Consider the following 22,174-nt stretch of genomic DNA (forward strand, 5'->3'; position numbering starts at 1 on the left):
CGGCCATGTTGTTGCGGTCGAATTGTGCATAATATCATTAAACATTCATAGACCTAAGATTTGAGTCCACAGTAGAACCTACTACATGTAACCACTTAGATTAATCGAAAAATGGTTATGGGGTTTGTGAGCATGTAAGTTTACCTCTGAGCATGCAATTCTCCGCCTTTAACTTTTTATTGGTTAGCAACAAAGCAAACGTTTAGCAATAGGGATTCAAAACTTTCACATTTGTGTATTTAAAATTATATTGCAAAAGTATTATTTTAAATGTATAAAACAGATGCATTTGGCTCAAAGAATCAGTATGTGATTTCTCAAAAAATATATCTGTAGTTCTTTCAGGGGCCGGATGACATCACTACCCCACATATTAATGCATTGTGTCTAAGAAAAGAAAGCAGCAAAAATTAATGCATTGTAATTGTTTGTATGGAGGTCAAACTCATGGTGCTCTCCACACCTCAGGTCAAAAAAGGATTGAAATCCTTAACATCTTTGGATTTTTACTGTAAACTGGTATTTCCTATTACAGTAGTGATTTTTTATTTTAAATGAAAGATTTAAATGTTATTTGCACATTTAGGTTAGATCTGGGGTTTCAGCTCAGTTAGATAGATAGATACTTTATTGATCCGTGAGGGAAATTGCAGTGCAACAGCAGCTTTACACAGACAACACAGCCACAGTGTGACGAATGATACAATAATAATAATAGTACAATACATACAATACAATCAGTACAGTGAGGGGTGCACTAAAAGAGTTACTCACAGTCCGGACACACAAAGAACAAACTAGAACAGAACAGTATGCAGAAAAATCGTATAACACATATGAATATAAATATAGATGTAATATAGATATAAATAGATTAATCGAAAAAATGGTTATGGGGTGGGAAAGGGTTAGGGTTAGGGTTAGGAAAACTGCAATGCTTTGAGTAAAATGTGTCAGAGTGTGTGTTACATACCTAACTTAGGAGGAAGAGATGTGTGGATTGATCACTGATTAAAAAGTTGGCGTGTACCCTTTTTCGGGTTCGTCTGTTCCAATATAAAAACAAGAACACGCTGAGATGCAGATTCTGCTGCGCAGCTAATTTGAAAGTGGCGCCCTTGTGTATTTTAGTACCTATGTAGCAGGTGGCACTTCATACGCCTGCACGATAGGTGGCAGTATTACTCCGAATGGGCGAGTGCGTGAGCGAAGTCCACCCTAGACAGTCCTACTGTCTATGGTGGGCTACCCAGCGGGCTGTGCGTGTGACAGCCTTTCCTCCAACGTCAGCTCCCATAGCAAACCCCAGTCCTACAACACCACTGGCTCCCGTCTGGACCCGTCTCCCCTGTTCTCCGGCTGCTGCTGAAAACCGATATCAACATTTCAGAAGGACGGAAACAGCCACAAACGCCCACCGCCAATTTCGCCTTACCTCAGACCCAGTAGGAGAATGAAGGTCTCGGCATTTCTGATTGCACTGACGTTGATAGCCCTGCAGTCCTGCTACAGCTTTTATCTTCCTGGTTTAGCGCCAGTAAGTTTCTGCCAGACCGAGGACAAGACCCAAGACTGCAAGGTAATTATTAGTTGATTTTTGTTGGGGGTTTTAATCTGTCCCTCGCAAGCGCTTGTGGTAATTTTTTGTCTGTGTGTAGGAGCAGTATTTGTTTTTAATGAAAACATTTACTCTGTCGATACCGGTGGTTCATTCGGTTTAACCTGCTAGTTTAATACTTTAGCATTTAATGTTGTATTCCCTATAATTAGGCACAGCAGACTCCAGGCCCGCCTCTCTCCCAGGCTCTGCCGCACTTGGACTGGACGGACTAGTGAAACAGGCTCATCTGGCTTTTTCCTGGATAGCTGAAGTCGCGATGCTTTTGCTCGTCTTTAATCGAGAAAAAAAACCCCGACAAGAGTTTTTTTTTTAAGAACTGGGTGTGAGCGGATCCAGTATCCTCTGACAGAAGTTGTTTTGAGCTGTGGTGGCATATCGTTTGCTTTACTCGCTTCTCCAACGCCAGTCGTTCAAGTGGTCTAACGAGTTTATGGCGACATTGTTTGCGATGTGTCGCAATGACAGCCTCGCAAAACACCTGCTTTATAAAATTATAGCTTCCCCTCCTCCGGGTGGGGAGCCAGCAAACTCAGGCTTCACTTTCAATCGGACTACTTGGGAGCCGTTGATTTTCATATGGGGATTTAAAAAAATATATCCATGTGTAAATCTCCTGATGAACGTGTGATGGGTACTGTAGATGTATTTATGAATGAGCATAGGTAATCTCAAACTCGTCGCACTATTGCACTCTTCCGTTTGTGCTTAACGCTGACTGACCCTTCATTAAAAGTCACCCGGACTTCACGATGTGTAAGAAATACACATTACGGGCTAATTATGCAGCACGTAGTTTGACACTGGGCCCTCTTGTTTCTCTGGATTCCTTTTCCTAAAAGGCTCCATCGTTAGATAGGATTTTGTTGCGTTTCTGATAAACCATGTGTTGCAGTCTGGTACCAATACTGATCAAAACCCCCATGTGTGCAGTACTTGATCTGGGCAGGACCCATACCTACATGTGTGAGCTGCAGGTATCTTTGGTCCTTGCAGTGTGTGTGTGCAAGCTCTGTGTAGGTTTCTGGTGGTCCAACCACTATCTCTCAGATCCAGGGCCCCGGGTTCGATTGCAGCTTGGGGTGCCTACCTGTGTGGAGTTTGCACGTTCTCCCTGTTTTCCTGTTTTGATTGCTTTCCGTCAGTGTGCTTCCTTGGCAGGCGGGGCCTGTCTCCTGTGCAGCACGTGCCGTCTTTGGGACGGTGGAAAAGTTGAGCCAGTTGACCCAGCTGGGCTGAAAGTCAGTTCAGACTTCCAGTAAAGATATCTTTTGTGTTTTTAATTCTAGTCTGAAGTTCAGCTCTTTGTGAATCGGCTGGACTCTGTCGAATCGGTACTGCCTTATGAGTATGATGCGTAAGTATGCGTCATTTTCATTTTTGGGGAAAATTCTGCTCCACCTTTTACATTAAAAGAGCATTTTTGTTTTTTTAGTACTGGATGAAGATCCTAAGTTACGTGCATATTAGACCATTACATGGGCCTTGAAATGGATGGTTGTCATTTAACCATTTAACACAGTACAAGATCTAATAGTTCAAGTATGTGGCTGCGTCAGCATGCATAGGCTGCAAAGGAACAAGTAAAGGTTTATTCCATGCTGAGAAGAGAAGAAAGGCAACGTTTCGGCTGTGGTGCCTTCTTCGAGTGTTGCATAATTAATTTTGTATTCCCTTTCTTTGATTTTTTTCCCCCCCAATATTTTCCTCAAGTTTTGATTTCTGCCAAGATGCTGATGAAAAGCGTCCCTCTGAAAATCTCGGCCAGGTGCTGTTTGGAGAGAGAATCGAGTCATCACCTTACAAGGTAACAGTAATGTCAGATGAACCTTAGAGATTTAACAGAATATTTTCTGCGTTTAAATAAGATCTCTGTTGATTTTTTTGCTGATAAGCACTCAGTATAGAATCTACAGATTTAGTTTTACTAAGTCATTAAATGCAGTCACTGACATTACACATTATTTGACCTCTGAGAAGCCAATGTGTTGTCAGGTTCATAGAGTTTAACATTCTTTCTTTTGCGTGCAGGGTTCCAAGCCCTTTAATGCAGGACGTTGTTCAATTCAGCAAACATATTTGCCATAGGTGGGACTTTGAGTAGGACACCAGTGGTAATCCAGCTCGTAGCAAGTTTGGTCAGACCTGTCTGGCCACACAGTGATGTGCTCATCTTTGAACCTGCACGCGTGTTTAAAAACCTCTTTGTGGGAAAGAAAACGGACTGCTGTCTGTCTGAAGTTTAAGAATGTTGTGATTCTTTCAACTGCAGTTCACAGTCATGAAAAATGAGAAATGCAAGAAGGTTTGTTCAAAGTCCTATGATCCAAGTAAAGCAGACGACAAGATGAAGCTGGCATTCCTCAAGAAGGGAATCCAGCTGAACTACCAGCACCACTGGTGAGTAGTTTTTAAACGATATACTGTAGACTGTTTTTATTCCTGCTTCTGGAGTATCCCTGTGCCTTTGGGGCTTAATATCTCTCAACGGACATATTGAGCACTGGTTAGTTTTTCCACTCCTCTTAGACAGTTGGGCAGGTTACAGATTAGCATTAGCAGAGTCCTGTACTGGCTGGATGTCAAAACTCCTCATACGTTTGTTTCATTAACATAAACGAATTTAAAAAATGGACACTTTACACCCTGAGAAAGAGTCCTAATGTTTACCCGAGATTCATTCCAATCTGCGTATGTACATCACTAATGGACAGCCAGATAGAAATCATGGGGGAAACAACTTTAAATCGCGTTGATTGTGTTCTGCCTTGAATTGGAGCCTCTGATTAAAAATCAGATCTAATTCAACTTTTGATTTACAGTTGTAATCCCATAGTTTCACTTAAAGGAGAACATGTCTGCAACTAAAACCTAATAGTCACAGTGCTTGGCATTGCTGTGGCGCGGTACTGGGGCTCTTGTTTCAATTCCGAACCCAGGATGCCGTCTGCATCGAGTTTGTAAGTTCTCCCACATGGGTTTCATCGGGGTGCTCCAGTTTCCTCCAACTGTCCAAAGACGTGCTGGTTGGTTAACTGGATTAACTGGGAAAACTGGCTCTGGTCAGAGTGTGTGCGTGTTTTTGTGTCTGACTGTGCCCTGCGATGGACTGGCGTCCCATCCAGGGTGTACCCTGCCTTGTGCCCATTGCTTGCTGGGATAGGCCCTGGCTCCCCCACCACCCCGTACTGGGTAAAGATGTTGGAAGATGGACGGATAAAACCAGTCATTTGGCTCATCTTACGTGTCATCCAGCCATTCATTGAAGGCATTTTAGCTCTGAAACGACTGCTGGAGTACCCTTTATGTAAAGAATCGCCTCCTGCTCTCAGTTATAAATACACTTTCCCATTGTACTGGCGATACTAAATCCATCTTGACTAACGCATAGAATCCTGTTGCCATTCAGAAGAGCCTCCAGCCCTAATTTATTTGTTTTCCTGTAACCTTTCCCATGCTGTTTTTTGGTTTGGTGGTATTGCCTGTTTTATGGGTGTTGTAGTACCCATCCCGTGCCCATGAAGTCAGTGGGGATTACCCGTGGCAATGGGAGTGATCAGAAGAGTTGTGTTAGCTGGTGAAATATTCAATTAATTCTTCAGCCACTTCCCTTTCGTTGTCTAAAGGTCTGCCCTTTGGATCTCTCGAGGCACTCAGTCTTGTTTATTGCCCTCTTTTTCCTTGTTTGACGAAATGTTGCGTTGTGTGGTCGTAAAGCCGGTTGGGTTTATTTCAGGATCATTGACAACATGCCTGTGACCTGGTGTTATGATGTCGAGGATGGTCATAAGTACTGCAATCCTGGCTTCCCCATCGGTTGCTTCGTCACGGCTAATGGTCGAGCTAAGGACGCCTGCGTAATCAATGTGAGTTTTTCTTACTTCTGTGGAACCAAAGTACTGAACGTCTGTCCGCTGTGAGTTTAGTTTAATATCATGTCAAAGAAATTCTCTCGCCGCTTCTCTGTCATCTCTGGCTCTCTTCTTCAGTCTTTCTGTTGCTCTTGGAGGCAATCGCTAGGAAGCCAACATTATAGTCAGGCTGTTGCACGATACAGGTGCTGATTGATCAGCTGCTGCCCCTTTTTTCCTCTTACAAACCGCCTAAAGCTGAAGTGTAGCAAACTCCTGCCCTCGTGGTGAGTCAGTCTGTGCCCGTTAGGAATGTGGGTGCCTTGAAAACTGCCTAGTAATCATTGCTACCCCGCGTGTGGTATTTGTAAAGGTTTTGGGATTGGGTACTGCTGTGCGGATAGGAGATTTCCGTCATGAGAATTAAAGTGACTATCAAGCCTGCGGTTTTGTTTAGGGAATACGTCGAGCTTCGTCTCAAGAGGAAGGCAGCCCCTGAAATGCCTTCAGCCCCGTTTCCTGCTACTGCCTCTGACCCTTCCCGCGTTTGCGTTTGTCTTGTGTGCCTTTGCAGTCCAAATTCAATAAGAAGAATACTTTCTACCTCTTCAACCACGTGGACATTACCATCACGTACCACAGCGGGGAGAACGAGGGCTGGAAGGGAGCGAGGCTGGTGGGGGCCAAGCTGGAGCCCATGAGGTACTGCACCCCAGCAGGGGCTGACCGGCGAGATTGTCATCTTTCCACCCCCCTTGAGTTTTAAATATTTTTTGTGACGTTTGAAAACTTTTTTTTGGGGGGGGGGGGAGGGGTGAGGCCCAAGGAGGAACAGCCAATGCATGTGTATTTTCATACAGCACAAGTAGAGCCTTCAAGCGTTATTTCATATTTCACCAGCAGAGGGCATAAGTCACATATCTCGCAGAACCCCCCTTTCTGGTTGGAATGGAGGGCTGTTTCATTTTTGCTAATATAATGGCAGCCGATAATTAAGTTGTTGTTTTTTAATCATGCATGCTGGGTAATATTTCTATTTTTTTTTAAATGAAGGCAAAATCGGTAAGAGTATTCATATTCTCCTTCTCAGTTACACACACCCCAATGAAAACGAGCCGGACTGTAACAGTCAGCCTATGGAGATACCTGGGGACTTCAACAGCAAGCTGAACCTAGTCTACACTTACTCTGTCACTTTTGTTGTAAGTAAATACCTTCTGAACCATGCCAAAATGAACCCACCAAGTATCCAGATATTGTAGTGCATGTGGGTGTCTGGATATTCTCAGAGTAAACTGAATTGACCCTTTGTTTATTCCTAACTATAGAAAGATAACAGTATCAAATGGGCATCGCGGTGGGACTACATTTTGGTGTCCATGCCTCACACCAATATTCAGTGGTTCAGGTAGGTTCTGTCATCAGCTCCAGTACTGTAGCACACAATCACTCTGTATGTGCCAATTTTTCTAAATGGTATCTTATATACTTGGGATCTGATTGTCCACTGCGCACAATCTGTATGCAGACAGCAGGTCTAATTCATTTACTGTACTGTAAGACCACTCGTAAAAGAACTTATATTCTCCAACTGAGAATTAAATATCAATCTGTCATTACCACATAGACTTAGAGATTTAGCAGAAACAGGGCTGCTAACATTTGGAATATAGTTGTTTGTTTATTTTGTACTTTACTCTTTGATAGGGCACTCGTTTTGAACATGGAATATGGTGTGGTGAGGAACGGTGGGAATGTAAAAGACATTCACTGGAAGCATTTTTTTCGTCCTGTGTAATTGCAGGAACTGTAAAGAGACAAGGGTGAACACGTTCTATTTAACGTTTCTTTCCTGTGACCTCTTCTCCAGCCAGTAATGATACAGTGAATAACACGTTTGATTTTTTTTTCTTCCCCCTTCCCAATCATTTTCTCTCCCTGGCTGCAGCATCATGAATTCTCTGGTTATTGTCCTCTTCCTCTCTGGCATGGTGGCGATGATTATGCTGCGTACCCTTCATAAGGACATTGCCAGATACAACCAGGTCGACCAGGTACAGCCAGTTTGCATTTGCTAATCCTAGGTCTGTGCCAGGCTGGTGGGATGCAGGAAGTAATTGCACTGTCTGCCTGCAGGAGGAGGCACAGGAGGAGTCTGGGTGGAAGCAGGTACACGGGGACGTCTTCAGGCCCCCCAGGAAGGGGATGCTGCTGTCCGTCTTCCTCGGCCAAGGGACACAGATCTTCATCATGACTTTCATCACGCTCTGTGAGTCAGCTGGCTGCGGAGCCACAGATCCCTGCACGCCAGTGCGGCACCTGTTGCACAACAGCAGCCAGTCGCAGAAAATCCCTCAGGTGTTCAGCGTAGCCAGCATTGCCCCAGGCCGTGACTTCGAAGTGTTCAGTTTGCACTTAGGAGATCTTGGGGCAGGGTGGACCTCCGTTTTTCAGGCAGCTGCCCGCTGCGCTCTCTTAGCCTTCTAGGGTCATCACGTGTCATTTTGGCAAATCATATTCCAGATGCAGTGAAGTTACAGCCTCTTGAGCATCAGCGAAATAATAGTGTGTAAAACCCGGCATTTAAATGAAAGAAAACGGGGCTGTGCTCTTCGTCCATGTTTGGAAGTGACCAGCGGCCGTAGGTTTACAGCGTTACACTGAAAAAGTGTGAGGCTTCTGCAAAAGAGCAGTGACACTTGATTGAAGCAGTACAGTTGTTTTGCCCTGCAAGCACTTTGTTTCTCAAGGAAACATAAGGTGGGGGGCAAAGAACAGCTACTGAACTCTTAGTAGAAATCGAGCTTGACGGGTTTGAGAACATCCATCCTTCAGATGAGACGTAAAACCAAGGTCCTGACTCTCTGTGGTCATTAAAAATCCCAGGGCGTTTCTCGAAAAGAGTAGGGGTGCAACCCCGGCGTTCTGGCCAAATTTCCCATTGGCCCTTACCAATCATGGCCTCCTAATAATGTCCATCTATGAATTGGCTTCATTACTCTGCTCTCCTCCCCACTGAGAGCTGCTGTGGGGTGAGCGTTCTGGCGCACTATGGTTGCCGTCGCATCATCCAGGTGGGGCTACACACTGGTGGTGGTGGAGGGGGAGTCTCCATTACCTGTAAAGAGCTTTGAGGGGAGTGTCCAGAAAAGCGCTATATAAATGTAAGCAATTATTATTATTATTATCTGGAGAGAAGCGTGTTTGTTCTCCGCAGACAGTCAAGTAGATGTAATCTGGTCTACCTGGGTAACCGTCCATATCCAAAAGATATGTATCGGAGGGAATCCCAGTAATCAGTAATTAATGGAGAAACTTGTTTTGAGCTTCAAATGTATTGTGTTCATTAGCTGTTTCTGACGCGCTTCTAAATACGGTATATACAAAGAGCTATTTCTCTGCCTCCCACCTTTCTATATGATGAATTAATTTCTCTTGTTTCCCCGGCTGCAGAGTTTGCATTTGAAAGACAGTTAATTCCCTTATCAGCAGAGTCTAAAATTAAGCTTCTCTTTTTCTTTTGATAGCCCAGCGGGCATCCTGCTGTGAGGTTATAAGCCTGCATGCCTAGCAGTCCCAGTTGGTTTTGTGTATCTGATGTTTCCATCACATGTAAAGTTGTTCATTAACAGCTTCATTTTAGATTCCTTAGCTGGCACAGTATATTTATTGCTCAGATTTTTTTTTACCCTTCTGTCTGAAATTTTATTCTCTTGCAACCCGTCCTTTCCACAAAAGTGTTAACTTGCAGTTGGCCGCCTCTCCAAAAATCGATTTCAAACCCATGATAGTTCAGAATCTTTTAAATTATTTATGAAGCTGGAATTACTTTTTTTGCATTTGCTGATGAATGAAAAATCAATGCAGCACTACTGAATTAAGTGTGCCGTAACAATGTGCTCTTTTTTTGTCTCTTTTGTATATAAAAAGCCAATTCTTCTGGTGAAGTTATTATTACCATATTCATATCATATCAACATATCTCTGTGTGCTTAAAATCTTTTTAGAGATGAAAAGTTGCACACTTCTTTTTGCACCAATAATAATAATAATTCCTTGCACTTAGTGCTTTTCTGGACACGCCACTCAAAGCGCTTTACAGGTAATGGAGACTCACCTGCACCACAATCAGTGTGCAGCCCTCACCTGGATGATGCGAGGGCAGCCAGAGTGCACCTGTACACTCCCCACACACCAGCTCTCGGTGGGGAGGAGAGCAGAGGGATGAAGCCAATTCGTAGATGGGGATTATTAGGAGGCCATAAGTGGTAAAGGCCAATGGATTTTAAAATTTAAAACGTAACCCTTTCCCCTGTTCTTTATTTCTGCCCACAGTTTTGGCGTGCTTGGGCTTCCTGTCCCCTGCTAATCGGGGAGCTCTGATGACTTGTGCTGTGGTCCTGTGGGTGCTTCTGGGAACGCCAGCAGGCTATGTGTCTGCCCGCATGTATAAAAGTAAGTGCTCATCAGCTGGGATCCCAGCTTCATAACTGCACATCTGCACCATTTTAAGTCCAATTCAGATAGTTGGAAATGTCTATCAAGTGTTAACTAGACGGATATGGTATCTTGTCGTTCTAAAATTAAGCTGTCTCATTGCAGTAAATCTCAGTTTCATTGTGATTTCTGTGACCGCTTCTTCTTTAAACGATGGATCAGCAAAACACGGTTCTGTGGCAGGTTGTCTTAAGTGAAAACCACAACAAGCACGTTGGCGACATCGAACTCGATAATGAACGCCTTTCTGTAATCGATCTTGGAAAATCGGGATAGTTTTGGAATTTAGACAAATTGTGCGTCTTCTTTTCACCAGCGTTTGGAGGCGAGAAGTGGAAGACCAATGTGCTGCTGACGGCGCTCCTGTGTCCTGGGTAGGCTGCTGTTCTCGCGCCACTTCCACACTGACCCTTCTGAGCTGCTCTGTTGCTATGGAAATGACCCCTGTTCCAAGCACGACCGTCAAGAACAGATTATTTTATTTTTTTAGAGAAAGATAGACCCATATTACGTTCACATGACAAAAATATTTTACACAGACTACATGTGCACAGAACGGTATTCAAAATGATTACATATGGACATACGGATTGTTTCTTGTCCGTTTCCTCTTTGTTTTACAACTATTTTTGCAGGTTTCTTAATAAAAAAAACCCCCGATGTTCACTCAAAAACAGGGAAGATGAGGTGGTTATTAATGTTTTGTTACTGGTGGGAGAAGTGGGTGAATAAAGAAATGCCCGTGACCTGTTGCTGTTGTCAGGCCTCTGTCAGCATGGTGACCTCACCACTTCCTGTTTGTTTAGGATTGTGTTTGCCGATTTCTTCATCATGAATTTGATTCTGTGGGTGGAAGGGTCATCGGCTGCGATTCCTTTCGGCACTCTGGTGGCTATTTTGGCCATGTGGTTTGGGATTTCTGTGCCTCTGACCTTCATAGGGGCCTACTTTGGATTTAAAAAGAGAGTAAGTTCCATCCTTCTGGATTAACTGGTTTAATTTTTGTGTTTCTATATTTCTTTTGTTTAGTCTTTTACGACGCATTTACAACACAAAACAAGAAACAATACTTTCTGAGCAGGTGCAACATTTTTTTGAATTGGGAAACTGAACCGTTTGATACGTTTATGTGAATTCATTTTTGAGACCGAAAACTGGAATTAAAATACATTTACCTTAATAATTTGCAAAGCTGAACAAGAAAAGAGTGCAATTTTTTGCAGAATTCTGTAAATGATATACTGTAGTGAATGGTGAGCAATGCACATTACCATTTCCATATTGATGTACAGTAGCTCATTTAAAGAACATGGTTCAAAAATCCCCCATTTTGGAACTTGAATTACTTGAGTACTTCTCAGCCAAATTTAATTTTATCACTGACAATTAAATAGAATTAATCGGCTGTTTACAGTTGCCATTCCACAGTTTTGTCATTTCCATTGACTTCAGTATGGTACAGTATTTTCTGACAAATGGTACTACAGCAGTAATGTAACAATAATGCAATTATTACCTTTTCTGTCCTTTTTGTCCTGTATTTAATTTTCAGGCGATTGAGCATCCAGTGCGCACAAACCAGATTCCTCGCCAGATTCCAGAACAGTCATTTTTCACCAAACCGCTGCCGGGGATCGTCATGGGTGGAATCCTGCCTTTCGGCTGCATTTTCATTCAGCTGTTCTTCATCCTGAACAGCATCTGGTGACTAGTTTTACAGTTTTCAGCTCTGACCCCTCGTTCTGCGTTTTCTCTGTGGTAGGGTGGAGTGGGATTTATGATTGTGTGTGCTGCAATCGTGGAGTTAGAGCCCTCTTCTTGTCTTCTCGCCTGCAGGTCCCACCAGATGTACTACATGTTTGGGTTCCTCTTCCTGGTCTTCATCATACTTCTCATCACCTGCTCTGAGGCCACCATCCTGCTGTGCTACTTCCATCTGTGCGCAGAGGTACGAGCGTGGCACAGGGGTCCCTGTGCTGGCGAGGGACTGATGACGTCATGAGCCCGCGTTTAGTGTTGCGTTGCTTCAGCGTCAGGCTCGGAGGGCTCCTGCTAAAGAATTAGTGCCCTCTTAACGAGGGCTGAATTAATATTGTTCGAACATCCCTTCTGTTGGTCATGCTGGGTCACGCTAACGCCCATATCTCTTGCTGAAAACGCACGAAGGTGAGCAGTGGTGCTGTTGAACTGCCGTTCTGCTCCATTTTCTCCAAAACCACTAAAATATCTTGAAGGCCTGATGAACTCGCTAGTTCCCTCCAGGGTTAACATTCTAATCTTCTTTTTATTCTTCCCTCTTCTTTAGGACTACCACTGGTGGTGGCGGTCATTCCTGACCTCCGGCTTCACGGCAGTGTACTTGTTTGTCTATGCAGTCCATTACTTCTTCTCCAAACTGCAGATCGCGGGAGCGGCCAGCACCATCCTCTACTTCGGCTACACCATGATCATGGTGCTCATATTCTTTCTCTTCACAGGTGAGCACGCCTGCCTGGGCAGGCTCCCCCTCCCTCCCGTTTCACTGCTGACCTCTGTGCTAATTAAAGAGTCTGCAAGACTTAAACGCTCGGAGGATGTGGTGGTCTCGCAGGATCCAAGCTTGTGTATTCTCGCAACAGGAAGTGGCATAGGGCAGAACCTGACAGTGAGGGGCCTTGTTTGGCCACGCTAACCCTGTGACACAATACAGTGCTAACGGTTGTCAAGGCAGTTATTAACTCCTCCATTTTTCTTTTGCGCAAAGCTGCCATTGGCATTGCGTGTAATTGCTATTGCTGTCCCTGTCCTTTTGTTCAGGCACTGCTTGTTGTTTGCTTACTTTTTATATCCAAAACTCATCTTGTTAGATAATTGGTGGAATGTGACCGGACACACAGACTTTGGTTGTTTCCCTGGGCTATGTTGGGCGAGTTCCAAAGCTGCAGTTCTCAGGGCCCATGTAGATGAAGAAAACAACAAAAGAATGCAAGTAAACAGCTGTAAACAGGCCAGACGGGCCACAGATCAGCACCGCCTGGCCAAACAAATGCCTGAACGCCGACAAAATGTACAAAAGAATCCATATTGAAATACTGTTCTGTAGTAATACACTACAGGAGCATTTGCCAGCCAGTGATACATGATCACATTAATCTCAAGTCTCATACATTTGGACCGAATCTCAGTCTCACGTCTTGGTCTGCAAATGATCTAATGAATGCAAAATTTAAAAATCGCTATGGAGTCTCACGATTCCATTAATTAACCAGTGTGTTAAACTGTACGTGAATAAAATAATCCATCAGTGCAAGCGGTATTGTAGTTTTCAGTGAAAAATATCGTGCATAGGGGTTGTTGATCCCTGGGAGCTATGTTCAGAATCAACTTAGAAAAAAAAGTGCTGGGTTTCCTCATAGCTGAATGAGTACTGTGGTGTAGTTACAGTATTACAATAATAACATAGCTAGTTAGCTCACAAGGTAGTACAGTAGTCTAGTTGTTAGCTAGGTAGGGAGGGAGAGGACCAACTGGCATAAACGTTTTCCTGAAGGAAACCCTGGGGCGGATGTGATGAAGATAATATTAATGCCTCCTTCCTTTAGCTACCTCATGCTATCATTTACAGCTCTGTGGTTGAAACAAATCAAGGCTTATCAGTGGTTCTGGTGCTAAGGTAACCTTGCACTGAGTGGGAAGAGAAAGATAGTTTATCTTTCCCCTGGTGTGTTTGGCTCTGATTTTCTATAGGGGAAATGAGTTTAGGGGAAACTGGCAGTGCTTTACACAGTTGCATCATTAAGACAGTCATTTTTGAATATGATTCTGGATCTCCTGCTATTATGACCTTCCTGAGCAATGAGTTTCCTCATGTGAAGTTATACAACTATCTTTGCTCAAATACACAGTCCAAATGCAAACCTCTAGATGTGTAAGATTTCTCATTAGTGTATGTCCTGGATAATTTTTGGTACTGGTTTCTGAAGAGTTAGGGGAAAAAGATATTGGAAAAACAACTGAATGCTTTTAATCGGTTACTTAATTAGATGATAAGCAAATATTGAGAATATCCTGGTAAACATTCTCTTCCAATTGCAAACCTTCTGATATTTTTGTAAAAGCACTATTGGAATTACAGAAGAGAACAGAGTTGCAGGTGTCTGTTGGTGCTGTGATGCAGCCATGAGAGTCATCAGTAGATCTGTGTGTAGGATTCAGATATGAACCTGTCAGAATTTGCATTTTGTTGGTTATATGCAACATTAGCTTATTTGATGGAGCTTGAGAAGCCTGTGTTTTATGTGAAAAGCTGACCGTTTCCTTATTGTTCCTACGTTGTTTTTACTGGACAGTATATCCTGTTAAGTATTGACTTAGACTGCCAGCTCATTTCAGCTCCAGCAGATGCTGGCTGTGTTCTAATGTGCTGTAATTCAGCTGACTGACATATCATAACAGGAAAATCCACACACCAGTGAAGGCAACATTTTGTGTGATTGTTGTAGTGTGGGTTTTTTTTTTATTCATCAGGACACGTTGGCAACACTAAACCAAACCTAATGCAATTAAATGATTAAAATGAATCAGTCAGTCTTGTAACATTTCCAAATGGTAAATTCTGTTGTAGCTGTTTTATCACTTGGCTGTATTGCTGTATGAGTCTGTTCTGTGTTCCATACGATTCATAAGAATTTAAGAAAGGTTATCAACGAAAGAAGGCTTTTTTGCCCACGCAGGGTGTTTGATTAGTGGTAGCTATTTGGTTTGAGCATCTCTTCCAGCTGTAACAACAGCCAAGGTATCAACTTTCAACAAAATAAGTCGGTAGCTTGCTCCAGATCCCTCCACAACTGTCCTGTGTAAAAAAAGTGCTTTTTTGTTATTAGTTTAAAATGTATGTCCCTCCATCTTGTTTTTTACATTTGGTAGATAAAGGCTGTCAGTGGTTTACACTATTTCGGACAAGGCAGGTGAAATTTTACCCCATTTTGTATTTTGCATGTGCAAAACTGAACGTTCTTCACTTTCTTCAGCAGGCATGTACAGTATGTGTACTTTCATAGGGAATATCTGAGTTTTAGCAAACATGTGAGAACCTCACAGAGAAATGTAGGGATTTTGTCTGTTGTCAGGTATTTTCAGATGTTGTTTTATCAAGCTAAGGGCACATAAGAACTGCGGTTCCCATTGGGGGAAAAAGGCAGCTTGTGTGTCCACCTTCTTTCAGTATATCTGCTCTGGAAACTCTGCTTCACTTTTTACCCCATTCTGCACAGCACCCCAGTGCCAAAGGAGCCAGTTTTTGTTCATTTTAATGGAACCTATTTTTCAGGACAAGCTAGTACTGTATGTTTTTTTTTTGCATTGAATAGAGACTTTATTGTATGGCATAATATAAAATCAGATTACAGAGTAAATGAACAATAGTAATAAGACTCTGAATGCAGTCTAGTCGTTATGGATCTCTAACTGAGCAATGTGATTATAAGTGCCCTGTGGTGGTTTTGTGTTGCTGATGTGCACTGCTGCGCTCGTTAATCATCTTCATTATAATAGTTTGTCTGTTAAATCAGGGTTTTCCTGTTCAGCGAATCTAGCCTCCCTAAGGCTAGTTTACCTAACCTGTGAGGCGCAGGTGAGATTGTACCTGGCATTGCAGGCTCAGGGCTGTTCCCGCTTGTATGCAAAGCATTTTATGGAAGTTACATTTCCCTGTTTGTTTTACACATACATTGTAAAAGATACAGCTGTGCTGGAGTGGTCTTGCTCAAGGGCATGGCTGTGTGTCTCCACCTAGGATCTGTACCCAGGAGTCCAGAGATCTCACCACCTTACCACCATCGCCATTGTAATGTCATGCTAACTGCCTGTCCTGTTCCTGGTAATGCACAAGTTTAAGCTGTTGTTTTATACCTTTGCCTTACTTTTTTAAGCTGGTTGTTTGCTACAGCTTGACATTTTGTTTTTTTTTAAATTAATACATCTCGTATTCATCTTCATTTTTCCTGAGCCAATCTGTCAAATGTTAGCCAAGTATACATGTTCATAGTTTGGTTGTAGAGGTTTGAGTAGAGAGCTTTTAGTATGTTTGTGACCTTTGAAGAAACACAGAGGTTACGTCCTTGCTGAAAAGTAAAAAGAAAAAATACGTTTTTGGCTTGGAGCCTTCTCTGACACACCTGAAGGGGTATATGGGAGCATCCTGTTTTTATTTCAGTTGTCCCAAAATGGCTTGCATGAATGTCTGTTACATGCCCACTCTGATACAAAGAAGAAAAAAAAACTGTGGATACTAAAATTAAATCATTTATGCTCAGAACCTTTTATGCAGCTCACGCACGTAAAAGCTTTTTTTTAAAGACGCCTGCTCCTTTTACATATGAATTCCTGCATCCAGATGGTATTGTTCGCTGTGTGATGCAAAGCTCAGAAACAGTTTTAATTATCTGCAAAGCAAAAATAATTGTGGACAAGTCTGTATTTTTAGAAGCAGTTGAATGTGTTGCTGGTGATCGTGAGTCAGCGCAGCTGTGTGCAGACTCTCAGACAAGACTGGAGGTTCATGTGGATTTGTCTTCAGTGAGAAGTGAAGAGGACCGTGGCCTTCCAATGGCACTTTTTAATTCTCCTGGCACCTCAGCCAGGAATTTGAAAATGCTCTTTAGTCGGAAGACGTCACATCTTTCCTAGAGTATTACATTCTTACAAGATGTTAAACCAGTGTGTGCTATGGCTGTTAAAGTTAAAGGCTGCCTGGCTGTCTGTGCTTTCATATGTTAACATTTCAAATTTGAACATCTTGGAAACACATCCAATGTTTTTACCAATTGGTCCTCCTTTCCTTGTCCTAACTCATTCTGCCTCTGAGCCCCAAGACCCTGCTAATCACAAACAGGAAACGAATGAAGAAGCTGCTGTATGTAAATAGAGATATTTCGGGAAAAACACGATATTCAGTCGGAGGTTTAGAGGTAATCTGTTTTTTTTTTTCCTTTGCACATGAACTTCAAAGGAGGTGCTAATATAAGATCACTTGAAAAGGTTTGATTCGGCTCCTAAGCTTCTGCTTCTCCAGCTTCAAAAACCATTTCAGGAAGCACTACTTTTTGTTGCCACGGGTAATAATAGATTCATCTGGAGCCCTGAGTACCGCTGTTATGGCAACTTCTCTGTGCTGGCACTTGAAATATAAAGATGTGAGCCAGTGAATGGTTCAGGTTGTTCACCGAGGCTGAGATTGATGAGCAGTGTGGCGCATTTTCCCTTTGAAAAAAATAGTTTTTTTATGGCCGCAAAAAATTAATTGAACAAACATGTGCAAACTGGGGAAAAGGCATAAGGGAGTATTTTTCCTGTGATCTGTATGGAAAATAAAGTATCCCCTTTCTATTCATCACCTAATGCATGTGAAAACAGGATTTTGAATGGCCTGTTAGGAGCATATCAGAGAGGGAATGCCGTAGAGTATTTTCAGTGAAACGGCCTGCGGGAGTGTGTTACTGACCAGTGACAGTATTCACTTTCACTGTTCTGTTCTGCTCGAACCCCGGGTTTTGAACTGATATGGACATCTGCTCGGCAGAACTTTATTAGAACAGAACTCCAGGGACCAATGGCTGTGTTCCAGTAGATAAAAAGGCACAAATGCTAATATTTATTCTGTAAGTCCTAAGGGGACAAAAAGGGATTCAAAGGTTAAATGATTTGAATTTATGCTTTAGTCAGCCATCACATTGATGACTCTAATTTACGAACAGGTGCACTTTAAGAATGAAAGCACAAAGTGCATTTGAATGGCAGGACCACTATGGCAATTCTGTCCCATTGTATTGAAACCCCTTGCTGGGATAAATAGAGCAGGGGATGCAGGCCCCCATTGTGGATAGGTATTATATATTTTTTAATATGATGCTTTTTTTTCAGGAATATCTTGATGTGTGCATTGCTTTTTTTGCGTGCTACAAAAGCAAAGAAAATGGCAAATTGTCATGCTGCAATCTTTCCATAAATTAGCCGATGTTTAATTTAAAAAAAATATATAACAGCTGTTATTATGTTGGTGCCAAATATTTTTTTATATTTTATTTTTCCTTTCTGGTTTGTGAATTCGTACACACTTCATGCATTTGGTCTGCATCTTGCATCTTGCATCTGATGGCTTCCATAGAGCAACAGATGTTAAATGACAGAATTTCGTTATTTTTGCTATTTGCATCATTCTGTTCAGTTTCATAAAAAAGTATATTTGTTAGAATGATGATGCAAATTGTCTTTTGCAGTGCATTCTGAAGTACAGAACTCTTTTGAATCTCTCTTTCACTGGTGTAGGATAGCATGTAAAAGAAATACAATATTATTTTGTTTTTCTCCCTCTTCTTTGATCCCAACCTAATTCCACGGCCTGTTGCGTGGCTGGGTGAAACTCTTAGACGATGCATTCATTTCTAAAATGTTCCTTTACTGTAAAGATGGTAATATACATTATACTGCATTAGCATGTTTATCTAGGTACTACAATTTCATTGTGAAATGCATAGAAAAGTGCAGTACGAAGTGGTAAGAAAAAATCTGCCTCCTTTCATAATTTAATTTTGTAGAAGAACAAAATCACCTTGAAGCTGTCGCTTAAAACATACCGTGCTATTCCATAGAGCTGCTTCTCAGTTTTGCAATTATGATGATGCTGGTGTCCTCCCTTTTAACTTATAACCATACACTGCATTATAGCTTTCATGCTCCCCTGCGCTAAAGGATCCTTGAAAATTAATTAATTCAAAGGTCCTTCCTGGGTGTAATGTTCAGGTATATCCCAAAGCAACATTTGAGCTTTTCCAAAGAAAATGTCCTTGAAACGATAGTGAATGCCGCTTTTTCATAAACCAAATAGCTTAATCTTTAAGATCTAAAAGTGCCCCCCCCCCGAAGTCAAGTTTTAATTTTGGTGGAACAGAGAATAATAAATAATAGAACAGGATCAATAGCAAGTCCTCAGAAGCATAGAACCACAACTGTGAAGTTTCGGCATCTTTCGTATCGAGCAAGTGACGGGCTTAGTCCCCGCAAAGGTAGTAACTCATGGGAGACGCTGCAGGGACGTTCCTCCCGCTCTGTAAATGATTAAAAAAATTACAAGTGACTTTTTGTTTCAAATTGGAAAGAACCCGAGCTGTACGTTTTGGGGTCTGATACTGCCCCCTGTGGAATCTCATTTAGGCAGGGCTGAGAATAATACGTTGAAGAGGAGTGAGAGTCAGTTGCAGGTCCTCACAAGTACAGAAATCCAAACGCAGAAATACTCCGGTTCAGGGTGTAGTGTGCTTGCCGCCTCGTTCTGACTAAGCTTGTCTGGGTGTGAAGGTGGAGGATGACTCTGCCTGTCGCTCAGCTCGCACTGCTTCATGTTGTAATTCCTGAAACGGATCAAAGTGCTCCGCACTGGGATTCCTGTCGGACTTCCAGTGGGGTTCCCTGGGGCAGTGAGACCACGCGCTCCCCTTGAGTGGAAGAATAAGTGCTTTTCTCCCCCCCTTTTCACCATTTACATTTATTTATCTTCTCTGTATAGTTAACGTGTATTATTTTGTATCGGCAGTGTAGTGTGTTAAATGAGGACAGCTGGGGGTGTTTGCGTCGACGGTTCCTGGCAGCTGCTGAATTAGCCCGTAGCTGGTGTTTTTTGTGACTGAATTAAACTCGTGGTCTCAGCCTGTATTGTTCTGCTGTTCCTTTTTATTTTGTTGGAAGGCTTGTTCCTTCGTGGTTTTAGGAGGGCGAGCCCGACGATTGTTTTATCTGGAAGTCCCTAAAGCTGAGGGCCGTGAAAGTGTAGAGGAAGACCGAGTACAGTGCCCCCGAAGAGACGCAGGAGAACAATAAGAAGAGGGCAGCAGTTTTTCAGCGCTGTGTGGACACGTGCATCCAGCGTCCCTCAGCCGTTCCGAGGGGAACGTGGGCGAATCCGGTTTCTCCAAAGACGTTTTCCAGCCCGCATGTAATCTTTGTCTTTTTTTTTTTTCCTTCTCAGGTACCATCGGCTTTTTCGCCTGTTTCTGGTTTGTGAATAAGATCTACAGCGTGGTGAAGGTGGACTGAAGGGCCCGAGCCTCTGCCTCTGCCTGTCGCTGGGAGGCCGGGTAGAGGCCAGCGCACTCTCTTCCAGGAGCAAAATGTCTGTATAGCACCTCGTGGAGTCCGTCTGAAAACATCCTGTATTTAAGATACTTCTGTAAAGAAGTCTGTCGACTTGTTTGTTGAAAAATGTAAATTTGTTTTTTTATCTTCATATTAATATTTTTATTTTCGATTGTCTGTCTTGCACCTTAAACTGGTGTTGCCTGCTCATGTTGACTCCAAAGATGACATAAGGGGAAGAGACTCCTTGTTTTGCAAGATGCTTTGAGTGGAAGTACATATTTTTACAGTGCGTTTAGGACCATGTGTTCTTCAACTTATTTTATCAGAAGCCCTGAAAATCTTTAAGCTACTATTATAATTATTGCACCTACTGTAGTTGACTTGCAAAAAAAAAAATATTTCCTTGGATTCATACACAAAGAATGTCTGCGTACTCGGGTATTGTCAATTAAAATGTGATTTTTTTTTCCAGTGTCTGTTCTGTCTTCTGTCGGGAGTTAGAGGAGTAGCATTGAATACCTGTACATAGTGCCCTGTATAATTTTTTAATATCTTCTTTTCTTTACTATGCCAGTGCCCAGTCTCATATCTGTTTGCTTTTTCTCGTTATTTTTATTGAATTTTTATTGCTGTCCTTTGGTTAATATTAAATAAATGGCACAACCTTGATTACAAAGACATATCCTTTTTGTGGCATGGTGCTGTCGTTTACCGTTTGCTTGTGCTCTTTAAGCATTTTTTTGGCTTCCCAGGAAAGTACTAAACCTTGGGGTCCTGCCGAGAGACTCATCCAGTAAAAGGCTCAGGTCCGAGCCTGGGGCATGTCATGTCCCTAGGGATGACTAGGATTCCCCAGGCAGGTGGGATCAGTCAACCAGCGCTCTCCTGGTGAAGCAGCCACCCCTGAAAAGATGAAGAGGTATTCTCACAGCAGCTGTTCTGTGGCAATCTGGTGTGATAACTCAGAGATTGCTTTCTGGCCTGTTATATAGCAGAGCAGGTGAACTGGGAGGTTGTCTTTCCATTGCCATTTCCTGTATTCTTGTCCTCCTAATGATAGAGACAGCCAAATAATGTATATTCAGCGTTGCCTGTTGCTTTATCTAGCAGTATCGGACCTAACCAGCTGTAGCCTCTGTAATGAGCGGTCGAACCTCGTGGGCAATGTCGGAACGAAAAATGTTACGCCCAGGACGGGTCAGATTAGTCCAGCAAATTTCGCCCGGGGTTGATCGTCCTCCTGTCTTGTCCTTCCTCTCGTTTTGTCGAGACCCGAGTTGTTTCTACAGCACAGCTGTGGCCGATTTTGGTGTTTGACTGCAAGGACCAGACCCACACGCACCCAGGTGCAGGTTTACAAGCGGTTGTTTTGGCACATAAGATGTTTTTTTTTGGGGGGCCGTCCTCGTTTTTTTATTTTTAATGTGCTTTAATGTTTACCACAGATCTGTACTTTTTTAAACATTTCATGTTGTATTGAATTTACTGTTGTCTCCTCTGGGTGCTGTTGGAACAATAGGAGTTTTAAGAACTTCATGTGTTTTTATTCCATAATACAAAATGTACAGAAGTAGTTTGAAACCATTCTGAAAATGATCAAATGAAAAATCCACAATATAAATTTTACATAAACCTCTAGATAATAAATAGCATATAAAACATACTAGTCATTACTTTTCTCTTTGTTACCATATATATATGAACCATCTGTTACAGCACAAGTAGAGAATTGTACTATTTCTACTTATCCTTTACTTTTCCCTAAACTGGTCATTTGATTGTCTACACTGTTTTCACAACTGAAACAAAGCCCTTTGCCTGGTATGATATGGCAAAGTAAAAACCCATTTCATGCACATCATAACCTCTTCCAGGGTTTTGAGGTTTTAACATCTCATTTGCTGTGTCTGTTAGTATGTATATACAGGGTGTGTATTAATACACTAATTGTCATATCACATGCCGGACGATTCTCTTAATATGCTCAGACTGTAACCGGTGCAGAGCGTAACTATTCAAACACTTCATATCCGAACAACTATAATTAACAGTCTAATGTTTCTTTTATAAACCAGACTTGGATCCATGAGAAGGGCCA

At 42.4% G+C, this 22,174-nt stretch overlaps 1 protein-coding gene across 1 annotated transcript; it reads left to right on the plus strand.

Moving 5' to 3' along the window:
• Positions 1-1,246: 1,246 nt before the first annotated feature.
• tm9sf5 (transmembrane 9 superfamily protein member 5) lies at positions 1,247-20,756 on the plus strand. Its single transcript, XM_088925200.1, has 17 exons — positions 1,247-1,579; positions 2,908-2,975; positions 3,332-3,425; positions 3,891-4,018; positions 5,355-5,484; positions 6,044-6,171; positions 6,560-6,671; positions 6,798-6,877; positions 7,418-7,523; positions 7,606-7,738; positions 9,805-9,924; positions 10,283-10,340; positions 10,773-10,932; positions 11,519-11,670; positions 11,803-11,914; positions 12,272-12,443; positions 19,967-20,756. Exons 1-17 carry the CDS (start codon positions 1,454-1,456, stop codon positions 20,032-20,034), a joined length of 1,947 nt encoding a protein of 648 aa, XP_088781326.1. The 5' UTR covers positions 1,247-1,453; the 3' UTR covers positions 20,035-20,756.
• Positions 20,757-22,174: the final 1,418 nt, after the last annotated feature.

This window comes from Atractosteus spatula, chromosome 9 (assembly GCF_055471065.1).
Source record: "Atractosteus spatula isolate fAtrSpa1 chromosome 9, fAtrSpa1.hap1, whole genome shotgun sequence".
Taxonomy (NCBI): domain Eukaryota; kingdom Metazoa; phylum Chordata; class Actinopteri; order Semionotiformes; family Lepisosteidae; genus Atractosteus; species Atractosteus spatula.

Coding starts and splice junctions, on each gene's coding strand:
- tm9sf5 (XM_088925200.1), top strand. CDS start 1,454: ATGAAGGTCTCGGCATTTCTGATTGCACTGACGTTGATAGCCCTGCAG. Junction 6,172..6,559: donor GCCAAGCTGGAGCCCATGAG/GTACTGCACCCC, acceptor TCTCCTTCTCAG/TTACACACACCCCAATGAAA. Junction 6,878..7,417: donor ACCAATATTCAGTGGTTCAG/GTAGGTTCTGTC, acceptor CCCTGGCTGCAG/CATCATGAATTCTCTGGTTA.